General features: G+C 43.1%; 1 protein-coding gene across 1 annotated transcript in view; it reads right to left on the bottom strand.

The window, feature by feature from the left end:
* The window catches only part of disp3 (dispatched RND transporter family member 3), a 284,882-nt gene that overhangs the window by 112,511 nt on the left and 159,362 nt on the right, over nt 1-13,009 (bottom strand). Inside the window, exon 4 of the mRNA XM_055659011.1 lies at nt 2,796-3,015. Coding sequence (XP_055514986.1) covers nt 2,796-3,015 — 220 coding nt within the window. The remainder of the gene's footprint in view (nt 1-2,795; nt 3,016-13,009) is intronic.

Below are 13,009 nucleotides of genomic sequence, written 5' to 3'. Positions count from 1 at the left end.
AAATTGTCCTTCGTGTGTAGGAAGTGGATACGAAAGTGCAATAACATAGAACTCGTGTAAACGTTGGTCAGCATGGGCTCAGTAGGCTGAAGGCCCTGTTTCCGTACTGCATCAATCCATTCTCAGTATATACAGATAAAATTGTAGTTGGCCGCCTCAAGCGTGAAAATCTAATGACAGCCATCATGACTACTGCATGTTATTCATCTTAACTTGGCTTGTACAAGGTCACCAGGGAAACGAATGGGACTGTGTTACAGCCAAACGTAGCAACTGGTGCAAACTCAGCGACACAAACCATTTTGTCACTCAAACTGAACCCTCAAACGCATTTGCTATCTCTCCAGTCCCCGGTAAACCTGGACCAAGTGAAGGTCTCATTGGCGCATTGTACGGTGACATTCTGGAATGTTTCCTGGTGAATTGAGCTAGGAATTTCAGGTTCCCAGACAGCTCTGCAGATTCATGTCATCCTCACACTCAGCAGTCACAGCGGAGCAGAATCTCTAATTGTTCCCTTTGAAGGACTGGCTTGAGTGGCATTTCTCGTGCTCAGTAACTCGCTGGGTTGAAACTACAATCCGAACCGCGCTCTCTTATGAATACTGAACTGCTTCTTCCCAAGTTCTTCGGTTTATATTAAAGTAACGCAGAGGACATTTAAAATTTGTAACAGCCTTTTTTCTTTCACTATCCTCATGGACAACCTCTCGTGCTGCCCTTTCAAGGTCAAGAACATGGCAATGCAGCTGCTAAGGGTTAATAACCTACGAGTTTCCTCCAAGTAATAATGTATTAACTTTTAAATTGCTTCAGAGAGATATTCTGATCAGTCCACATTTTAGCAAATTGCAGGCACCAGTCATTTTGATTTAGTGCAATATTAATATTTATAGTGGATTTGAAATGTGGTCTTGGTTTTAACGATGTGCCAAATCATCTGACATTCCCACGACTTCTCTATGTCACAGGATAATTCATTACTGGATATTATTTTACTATTACAAGGAACGTTTATTCTCTGCCAAGCTCCCCCAAGAAACCTTTCAGTATTCCTTCATTGTGCAGACCCGATCCCCCTGGCTCAGAGTTCCATTTAAAAAGCAAATGATGGATGCTAATCGTCCTGCCACCGTACTGTCAGCATTCATGTGAGCGCTGTAGAGAGAATAACTGCACACCGAGGAGAAGGGGTGAAACAAAGAGATCAGCGCTGTGGAATCACTGCAGAGCTTGTGGCATATGTAACTGAATATAAAGTGGATAAAAGGCATTGTGAAGGAGAATCTGAGCACAGTATGTGTGTGGAGTGGGGCTACATCTCATGCCATTGCTATACATTCCCCTGAAAATAAATGTCCCCAATCTATAACTCTCTGTAATTCTGATCTCTTTTAATCCACGGTAGCTCAAACCTCTCGAGTAGAAAAATGGGAGCCCACAGACATGTATCAATAAAAGGACAAACAACGTTTCAAAATGCTGGCAATACCAAGCAGGTTATGAGGAACGCACCATCTCAATATTTGAATCATCTCCAATTATCTCTACCCAACACAGATTCAAATGAGGAAAGTCACTTAACACATCTTGCTCACGCACCTGTGACCCGGCGTGGAGGGACCTCCGTGAGGAACGGTGGGAGAACAATGTGGGGACCTAGTGTGGGGGGAGGGGAGGTCACTCTAGTTTCAGAATCCTCTGCCCAGTGGATAAACCTGCATTTGTTACTTTGTTTGTTCGTTCGTTCTGGTGAAGGCGCTGCGAACACAGCAGCCAGCCAACAGTCGCTTGTCTCATTCTTTTTGTTTTCATTTTTCACTTTTCACTTTTAATGTAATTTTTAATTTCAAGTTTTCGTGCACCTTGTTTGTTGTGTGTTATGACTGTTGGCAGACTAATTTCCCTGCGGGGATGAATAAAGTTCCATCGTATCGTACTGTGAGGCATCACAGAACCTAAACATTTCGTGAGAATGCTTTCAAGAATCTGCTCTTTACTCTCCTCACACAGAATTTAACGTGGTGGAAAAGAAGAACTTCTAAGGCTGGAAATCCAAAATGAAAACAGAAAATGCTGGTGGCACTCAGCAGGTCAGGCAGCAACTGGTTGGCTGCCGGTGACTAGCGGAGTTACGCAGGGCTCTGTGCTGTGGCCACTGCTCTTCACAATGTATATCAGTGATTTGGATGAGGGGATTGAAGGCTTTGTTGCCAAGTTTGCAGACAATACAAAGATAGGTGGAGGGGGCAGGTAGTGTAGAGAAAGCAGAGACTCTGCAGAAGGACTTGGACAGGTTGGGAGAGTGGCTGCGATGTGGCAGATGGAATACGGCGTAGCAAAGTGTGGAGTCATAGACTTTGGTAGTAGGAATAAAGCATAGACTATTTTCTAAATGGGGAGATAATTCAGAAATCAGGGGTGCAACGGGACTTGGGAGGGCTGGTGCAGGATTTCCAAAACGTTAATATGGAAGTTGAATCAGTAGTAAGGAAGTCAAATGCGATGCTAGCAATTATTTAGAGAGGATATAATATAATGTTATGCTGAGCCTTTGCGATAGTACCTGCCTCAAATACCGCCTCTGGCAGCTCGTTCCATACACCCACCACTCTTTGTGTGAAAAAGCTGCCCCCTCAGGTTCCAATTAAATCATCCCACCCCCACCTTAAACCTATGTACGGACTGTGCGGAGTATGCATATTCTGTCTTAAAATAAATAATGTAAATAATGTGCAGGCTGCCATTGGAATCAATACATCTCTCAAACAGAATTGCACACTTAATTGACTCACTCTGTGGACTGTGAAGATAATAGATCAACGTAGGAGATCACAAACTTCTGAAACTTTTTGTGTTGTTCTTCCCACCGATCGTCCACGGAGTAGTAATTGGGGAGTGGGGCTCCAAACAGAATCTCACTCCGAAGCAGCGAACTCTTCATGTTTTCAGCTGTGAGGCCTTCATCGACGTACCAGTAAAACTCAGGGTGAGTAATAGCCAGCTGGAGTGAGCCTGCCGAATACAAAGGCACACATATCATAACCACATAATGAACAAAACAATGTGGGCAGCACGGTGGCGCAGCGGTAGAGTTGCAGCTCTACAATGCTTACAGCGCCAGAGATCCGGGTTCGATCCTGGCTTTGGGCTCTTATCGTCGGAGTTTGTACTTTCTCCTGTGCGTGGGAGAATCCACCTGCTTGGGTTTTCTCCAAGAGCTTTGGTTTCCTCCCACACTACAAAGACGTACAGGTTTGTAAGTTAATTGGCTTGGTCTAAATGTAAAAAATGTCCCTAATGTAGGATAGTGTTAATGTGCGGGGATCGCTGATCGGTGCGGACTTGATGGGCCGAAGGGCATTTTTCTGTGCTGTATCGCTAAACCAAACTAAACTAAATATGCAATATATTCTTTGTGCTTTGACTAGATCACACTTTTCAGATACCTATTTGTCCAAAACAAGCAGAGTCAAATCAGAAATAACAAACCTCGGGGATCCTGAAAGATTCAGATTCAGATTCAGATTCAATTTTAATTGTCATTGTCAGTGTACAGTACAGAGACAACGAAATGCATTTAGCATCTCCCGGGAAGAGCGACATAGCAAACGATTTGAATAAATAATAATAAGTGTCCAGAGGAGGGGGGGGGTGGTGATTGGCAGTCACCGAGGTACGTTGTTGAGTAGAGTGACAGCCGCCGGAAAGAAGCTGTTCCTCGACCTGCTGGTTCGGCAACGGAGAGACCTGTAGCGCCTCCCGGATGGTAGGAGAGTAAACAGTCCATGGTTGGGGTGAGAGCAGTCCTTGGCGATGCTGAGCGCCCTCCGCAGGCAGCGCTTGCTTTGGACAGACTCAATGGAGGGGAGCGAGGAACCGGTGATGCGTTGGGCAATTTTCACCACCCTCTGCAATGCCTTCCGGTCGGAGACAGAGCAGTTGCCATACCATACTGTGATGCAGTTGGTAAGGATGCTCTCGAAAGCCTATATTTCAATGGAATATTGCCCAGACAAGTATGGCACGGGGCAGCGCAGTGGTGCAGCAGTACATTTGCTGCCATACAGCGCCAGAGACCTGGGTTTGATCCTGACTACGAGTGCTGTTTGTACGGAGTTTGTACGTTCCCCCTGTGACCACATTGGTTTTCCTCAGGAGTTCCTCCCACATTCCAAAGACATACAGATTCATAGATTAATTGGTTTTGGATTAAAGAAAATGTAAATTGCCCCAAGTGTATAGAATAGTGTCCATGTTGGTCAGCGCAGATCTAGTGGCCCCGTTTCCACACTATTTCTCTAAACAAAACTAAAAGAGTTGATAACGTTCTCTCAGCTATTCATTCATTATTTACCTCAACATTTAAAAAAACTTTTTAAATCGTAAAAAAAAAAGTTTAAATAATGTAATGCTTCTATTTTATGACTAGTCCCCAATTTGTCTGGTCTTCTAACCGACTCTCACTTCACCAGCTAGTGTCTTGTGCGAGGTGGGTCAGGGTTTAACTTGGACCTCCTTTGTATGCAGGGAGAACACGCCATCAGAGAAATGGTTTGGAACACAAATGGAAATATTCTGCAGCAGCTATGCAGAGGAAAATGGTTAACATTTCAGGTAATCAGAATCGGAAATGATATGAATCATTGAACTCCTGCGTTTCTCACCGCAGATGCTGCCTGACCCGCTGAGTATTGTTGCCTATCTCCGTTGTATATCGAAGAAGGGTTTCGGCCCGAAACGTCGCCTATTTCCTTCACTCCATAGATGCTGCTGCACCCGCTGAGTTTCTCCAGCAATTTTGTGTACCTCCGTTGTATATTAGATCTTCATCTTTTACAGTATTTGCCTTTCAAATTAGTCTGAAGAAGCTTCTCCTCCTGATTTTTATCTTTGTTTGAAACACCAAGACTTACTCGCTGTAAGATATACAATGAGTTGGACCAGGGCCTTAAGACAGTTTATCTTTCAGGGATGTACAATTTATCAATGTTAAATAATACCATTAAGTCATCTTAAATGTTCTCATGTCATTCATGAAGCCCTCTTTAATGTAATGTGCCACCTTGTGTATTACCCTGTGTCATTTATACAAGACTGTATTTATTTTCTGGAGGAGCTAGCTACAGAGAATTTCAGCGATACACAGTGATTTATGAAATCTCAATGTGCATCTGACTTACTTAAAACCCTTTACACAATACAGCCTATTGATTTATATTTGTCTACATAATAAAGGTTACTTCATTTTAAAGTCATTCATCTTGTGCTGAGAATTTTGAGTTACCTCAGAGATGGTTGGATACATGCAATATCAGTGCAAGGTTTCTTCCTTTGAAATACATTATCGTGCTTGGCCTGCGATATACCAATGTATTGATGCCGAAACAAGGCACGAGAGAGACAGATTCAAAATCAACTCTAATCTTGCCATCTGTTGTTTCAGATTGAAGGTAAAAAACTTGATCTGAATGGCATCCAGAGTGGTGCACTTACTTGTACAAAGCAGATCTTTAGCCTGTTACTGAAGATCCATATGTCTACACCTTGAGGATCCACATGTATCAAAGCAAGGTTCAACAGCAGTCTGTGCTGAATGGTGCTTTAGGACTGCAGAAATCTCTCATCAAATGCCCAGGGGTCAAAACAGAATGCAGTGTAATGGGAATCTATGATACCGCTAAGGTTGGGTGTGTGGAATTTCAGTATAATGAGATTGTTAAAATGCAGTGGTGGAGATGCTGCCTTATAGCGCTGCAGACACGGGTTCGATCCTGACTATGGATGCGGCCTGTATGGCGTTTGCTCGTTCTCCCCGTGACTGCGTGGGTTTTCCCCGGGTGCTAGAGATAATTTGTAAATTATCCCTAGCATCGGTGTTATAGAGAGAGTCATAGAGTCATACAGTGTGGAAACAGGCCCTTCGGCCCAACTCGCCCACACCAGCCAACAATGTCCTGGCTACCCAAAGCCCACTTGCCTGTGCTTGGTCTATGACCCTCCAAACCTGTCCTATCCATGTACCTGGCCAACTGTTTCTTAAATGACGGGATAGTCCCAGCCTCAACTAGCTCCTCTGGCAACTCATTGTAGGCTGGTCCGGACGGTTTTGATCATATGGGATTCAGGGTGAGCGGGGCAATTGGATACAAAATAGGCCAGAATAGAAAATAAAAGGTGGTGGCAGAGGTCGACACGCAATGAACTATTCAAGAGAGGGTTAGCTATGGATCTTAGGGCTAACGGAATCAAGGGATACGGGGGAAAAAGCAGGAACAGGGTACTGATTCTGGATGATCAGCCATGATTATATTGAATGGGCTCGGGGCCGAATGGCTTACTCCTGCACCCATTTTCTATGTTTCTATGAACTGCAGGTGTTGCTAAGAGATGGTTGTTTTTCAGATTGAAGGTTGGTAACAAACGGTGCACCAGAGGGGTCTATGTTGTCCGTTAATTCTAACAAAAATTTGTAGATGCTAGATGAACTGGAAGACGGCCCGGGTGATCCCTGTGGCGTAGGAGGGAGGGACAGGCCACACTTGTGCCAAGTTCAGCAGCCCAGAGAGTACCTCACACCTGATGACCACATTTGTTCCAGTTATGGAGAGGGAGCGTTGCCTCCACAGCTCCAGCTTCTTCCCCATCCCTGCTCAGTTCGCAATAACCAACCTGATCTCCCGGTGACTCAACACTTCAACTCCCCCTCCCTTTCCGAATCCGACCTTTCTATCCTGGGCCTCCTCCTTGGCCAGAGTGAGTCCCACTGCAAATTGGAGGAGCAGCACCTCATATTTCACTTGGGTAGTTTGCACCCCAGCGGTATGAACATTGACTTCTCCAATTTCAGGTAGTCCTTGCTTTTTCCCTCCTTCCCCTCCGCTTCCCAGCTCTCCCACAGCCTACTGTTTCCGCCTCGTCCTTTCTTTTTCCCGCCCTCCCCCACATCAGTCTGAAGAAGGGTCTCGACCCGAAATGTCGCCTATTTCTTCGCTTCATAGATGCTGCCTCACCTGCTGAGTTTCTCCAGCATTTATGTCTACCTATGATAAAGACAAAGGTTCTGAAACTACCGCACATTGGACAGTGACAACAACTCAAGCAAGCCCAGTAGATCTACCAGGAAAGCTATTAGCACTTATACTGACATTTGCACAAATGTTTCAGCAATTCCAAATGAAAGGTTAAATGCAGAAAGCCAAAGTAACCTTGGTTTAACCTGCTGTTGGTGTCATGACAATATTCTTAACAATGTTTCCTCTCTTCATCAGATGCATTGAATGGTATGAAGCAGCTCCAGATAAGCAGCATGTATGAACTAACTTGGCAGATCAAATTAAATTGCCTCAGTCTAAATACCTTATAAATGAAGTGATAATTGGTAATAGCTACTAAACAAGATTTCAAGCACTGAAAATTAGCTAATGAAAAAGTACACTGACTAAATTAAAATGTTTATTTTTAATCCTTTCGTTCTCGTTTTATTTCTATTGTAGTCATTCTTTCCCTCTGTTATTTCCAGGACCTGATTTAATGCTGAGTTTGCAACAGCAATTTATATTGCACATCTTTCTCAGGCCTCATATTGTTGATGTCACAATATTTCAAACTTGATTTGTTAACAAGATGCACTGTTTGTTGCCCTGGTTTCTGGGTTTCCCACTGCCTGGTTTCACTCTTTAGATTTTAGACTTTAGAGATACAGTGAGGAAACAGGCCCTTCAGCCGACCGAGTCCACGCCCACTCCATACACAAGCACTATTCTACACACTAGGGACAATTTACAATTTTACCAAAGCCAAGTAACCTATAAACTTGCACATCTTTGGAGTGTGGAAGGAAACTGGAGCACCAGTGGAAAACCCACACGGTCACAGGGAGAAGGGACAAACTATGTATAGACAGCACCTGTAGTCAGGATCGAACCCGGGTCTCTGGTGCTGTAAGGCAGCAATTCTATTGCTTCGCCACTGTGTCTCACTCACTGAAATGCTCTCAATTCACCCTTTTAACAGCTGGTCATTAAAAATTAAAATCAATAATGATTAAATTATTAGTACAGAGAAGTTAACCAATGGAAAATCCCACGTCAAAAGTTGCCCAAAGTGGTGAAAAGGGTCAATAGACAAAGGACAACGCTGGTAACTTTCAATGAAAAGCTCAGGATAAAAATCTACATCCAACACTCACTGAAGGAAGACACTTGGAAAAATTAAACAAAGGGAATTGTTAAATCTACCTTCTGACCCATCAAAACATTTGCCCATGGGTTTGTGCTCAGAAATTAGGAATCATTTACTTCTACTGAGGAAGTAAGATAGAATAATTGAGAACATGTGCAATTAAATAGGAGAAAATGTAATTCCACATTCATTATTGCTTTGAAACAGGGGCAGCATAATGGCACAGTGGTAGAGTTGCTGCTGTACAGTGCCAGGGACCCGGGTTCGATCCCGACTACGGGTGCTTTTCTGCACGGAGTTTGTACGTTCGGCCAAACTTGTCCACACTGACCAACATGCCCCGGTTACACTCCTCAGTCTGCAGAAGGGTCTTAACCCGAAATGTCACCCATTCTTTCTTTCCAGAGATGCTGCCAGTCCCGCTGAGTTACTCCAGCATTTTGTGTCTGTCTTTGGTTTAAACAAACATCTGCAGTTCCTCCCCACACCAGCTACACCAGTCCCACCTGCCCGCATTTGGTCTATGTCCCTCCAAACCTGTCCTATCCATGTACCGGTCTAACTGTTTCTTGAACGTTTGGATAGTCCCTGCCTCAGCTACTTCCTCTGGTGATATGGGGATTGGCCAAGAACCCACAGCTGATTTCCAGGATCAGCCACAATCATATTGAATGATACACTAGCCTCAGGGGACCTTTTGTCTCGTTTAGTTCATGATAAAAGCACAAACTCATTAAGCAGTCAGCAACCCTTCTTCCTGTGTCATGTAGCCTCATCATTCCATTTTTATTTAAATTCAATCACTAGCCAAGTTTCAATTTGAATTGGAAATTATTTTGAGTGATACACAGCAACATCTCATCCAATTTAGGGGAATTACAGCTGTCCCCTTGGATTAAAGCAGAAGACTTTGTGAATTTAAAATCCAAAAGCACTTTGATGCAAAGAGAGCAGAAAAGAAATAATAAAATAATAAAATCTCAGACATAAAATTGCTTCATGTCCAAGACTGTCAAAGTATTGTGTAAACAAACCATTTTTTAGATCTCAAATTTAAATAGAGCTCCAAGGTAATCTTGTTCAAGTGCCTAATATGACTGTCTGAAATCTCCTTATTATCAATAAAGCATGGTAGACACTAATCAACTTAAAGGTAATGAGTTATTGTCTTCATTAAACCACCAGAGAGGCTTATTTTTTTAAATCTTCATAAACCAATATTTTGTAATGTAATTTCACAATGTAATTTCAAGAAAGACAGGGAAGTTTCAAAATGTTGTCCTTGTTTCTCTTGAAGGCACAAACACTAGTTCGATGTTATCCCACTTTCTCATCCTACTTATTAAGGGCAATTTTCTGAAGCCAAATAACCTACAAACCTGCATGTATTTGGGTTGTGAGAGGAAACCAGAGCTCCTGGAGAAATCCCACGCGGTCACAGGGAGAATGCACAAACCACACACAGACAGCACCCGCAGTCAGGATCGAGCCCGGGTTTCTGGCGCTGTAAGGCAAAAACTCTACAGCTGCGCCACTGGATGCAATGCTTACAAATGCCAAATTCCTCAGACACCGGACAGGATTTATGAGGGAGTTGACAAATGGACTTTGTATGAGTTTTATTGGCAATGTTTATTTTGTCACCATAGAATTTTGGGGTTTCATGTATTATTAATACCACTGCTCAGTGGCCACAGTATAACTTCCAGTTCAAGATCTGCAGGTTACGCTACTCTCGAGGAAGAATAGCTGAAAAATTCCATTGCTGCATAATAGGTGCAGAAGGTGGTCTATATATCAAAGACCATTTTGGTCAATGATATCCCTATTTAAAATAGCACGGCACGGTGGCATAGTGGTAGAGTTGTTGCCTTAATGCGCCAGAAACCCGACATTGATCCTGACTACGGGTGCTGACTGTATGGAGTTTGTACGTTCTCCCCATGATGTGCATGGGTTTTCTCCGGGTGCTCCGGTTTCCTCCCATACTTCAAAGACGTAGAGATTTGTACGTTAAATAGCCTTGTAGAATTGTAAATTGTCCCTAGTGCGTATGATAGTGTTCGTGTACGAGGGGGGTCGCAGATCGACACGGACTCGGTGGGCCAAAGGGTCCATTTGCGCGCTGTATCTCTAAACTAAACTGAACTAATTTTTTTTGCAACTTTAGATGATGCCATGTACTTAATAATCTACAAAGGCACAAATCAGAAGTAGAATAACAATGTTCCCAACCTCGTATCCAAAAGTCTGTATTTGGAAAAAGATTTCTTCATTTTCAAATGGGCGCAAACTGAGTTTTCACCTATTTACATAAATGCGCTCAGAGTCTGGTGCCATGCATTATAATAAGACCACGTGATGAAAGCCCAACCATTGAATCCTTCATTCCTGGGAGAAAGCTTTCATTAGCAATAATGCTCAAATATCAGCCTATCACAACATGCCCACACAAGAAGAGTGAGTCTTTAACATTCCCAAAGCAGTTAATGACCACTTCATCAGTATAACACCCTGCTAATTTAGCTACCTCCGTACAGAGTGTGAGTATTTCTGTTAAGTAGCTCATCAAAGAAACATAGGCGCTGATTATGTGCAATATGGCAGAAGAAGAACTGAGCCATAAAACTGATGTTCAGATTTTCTTCCGCAACACAGTTCCAGAGAAACATGCTAAGAAAGACACTGCGATATTCCAATCACATCGCAAGCACAGAATAATAATGGAATCATCAACCCATTAAGTGTACATTATCCACAAGTTCCTGTGCAAAATAAAAACAAATAACGCTGGAAGTAGTCAGCACATCAGGCAACATTTGTGGAGAGACTACTTGATCGAAGGTGTCAGGTCAATGATCCTTCATCACAACTGATATACCAACCTCCCTTCTATTGACTCAATTTACACCTCACGCACCCTCGGCAAGGCCCGCAGCATAATCAAGGACAAGTCGCATCCTGGCCACTCCCTCTTCTCCCCTCTCCCATCAGGCAAAATGCACACCTCCAGATTCAGGGACAGTTTCTTCCCAGCTGTTATCAGGCAACTAAATCATCCCACATCAACCAGTGAGCAGTGCTGAACTACTATCTACCGTTTTGCTGACCCTCGGACTATCCTTGATCGGATTTTGCTGGCTTTACCTTGCAATAAACGTTATTCCCTTATCAAGTATCTATACACTGTAAATGGCTCGATTGTAATCATGTATTGCCTTTCTGCTGACTGGATAGCACGCAACAATAGCTTTTCATTGCACCACGGTACACGTGACAATAAACTAAACGGAACAATTTTCGGGCTACAATCTGTACCCGCTCTCCAATGAAATAGTAACATGTTAAGTCTACAGCAGAACTGATCATCAGAATGAATAGCCTATAAATTAAAAAGTGACCCCTAACATTAAATGAAAAATAAAAACTGCAGGCATTGAAGCAAGTCAGGCAGCAAAGATGGAAAGAGAAGTACAGGTACAGGACCCTTCATCAGAACTGGGAAAGGGAGAGAAAACTAGTTTGTTTGGAGTTACAGACAATGTGGAGGAAGGATGGGTAGAATAAAGGAAATAACCGATAGGGTGATCCAAACGGCTAATGGGAGCACTTTCAAGCACATTAATCTTCCTTGCTTAGTTTAGTTTAGTTTAGAGATACAGTGCAGAAACAGGCCCTTCGGCCCACCTAGTCCGTGCCGACCAGCGATCCCCACACACTTAATGCCATCCTGCACATTAGAGACAATTGATATTTAAACAAAGCCAATTAACCTACAAGCCGGTATGTCTTTGGAGTGTGGGAGGAAACCGGAGATCCCACACCCGGGTCTCTGGCGCTGTAAGGCAGCAACTCTACCGCTGCACCAGCATGCTGTGCACTGTGCTAGTCTGTGGGACACAGCCAGGAGGCCTGACTATATTAGTAGGATATGAAAAACTAAACCGAGATAATGACAAGCAGAAATGGCCAGTTCTGACGTAGACAGAAAGAAAGAGGGAGTCCTCCAGAGTTGAATCATTCTGTATCGAGTTTAGATCCCTGCAACATGTCCAGACAGTATATTAGGTGTTGCTTCACAAGCAGGCTAAGGACAGTGCTGTAAAACTGCAGAATTAATGAACCATTAAATTTGTTTCTCTTCAAGAAGGTTGTGCCTGATCTGCTGAGTATTTTCTCTTTTATGATTAAGGTAGGATTTATTGTTGAAAGTGGATTGGTTGAGAACGCTAAATCTGAATGATTCAAAGTAGTATTTTTAAATGAGCATCATAGCACCTGCATTAATATGACAGAGAGCATTTTGAGCATAACACATTTCGGTTCATTAGAATTATGATTGTATTTCATAAGTACCAAAAACTGTGTTAATTGAAAAGTGAGACAGAGGGAGATGTTGGCCTTTTGCTGTCGGGCATTCTGCCCAATACCGAGGCCTCAAAAATTACAGCTGCAAACATTGGATGGTGATAGTTGCAAGATTGGAATCTATCTACAGCGTCATTCCTCCGAATGATAGATGAGGCAAGACCATAATCACCCAAATCAATACAGCAAGACTCATCAGCCCATCATGTTTGTGCCAGAGATAGACACTAAAAGCTGGAGTAACTCAGCGAGACAGGCAGCATCTCTGGAGAGAAGGAATGGGTGACGTTTCGGGTCGAGACCCTTCTTCAGACAGCCAGATCTAAGTCATAGACTAACTCAAACTGAGCAACTGGTCTGACTGAAGGCATTTTAATTATGTAATCGGTAAGTATAAAAAATATCATTTTAATTTTCTTTCTTCCAATGAGAATGCATTCAGTTCCCCAACTATGAC

This window comes from Leucoraja erinacea, chromosome 30 (assembly GCF_028641065.1).
Source record: "Leucoraja erinacea ecotype New England chromosome 30, Leri_hhj_1, whole genome shotgun sequence".
Lineage (NCBI taxonomy): Eukaryota > Metazoa > Chordata > Chondrichthyes > Rajiformes > Rajidae > Leucoraja > Leucoraja erinaceus.
The sequence above is the reverse complement of the archived record's forward strand: the minus strand, read 5'-3'. Positions and strand labels throughout refer to the sequence as shown.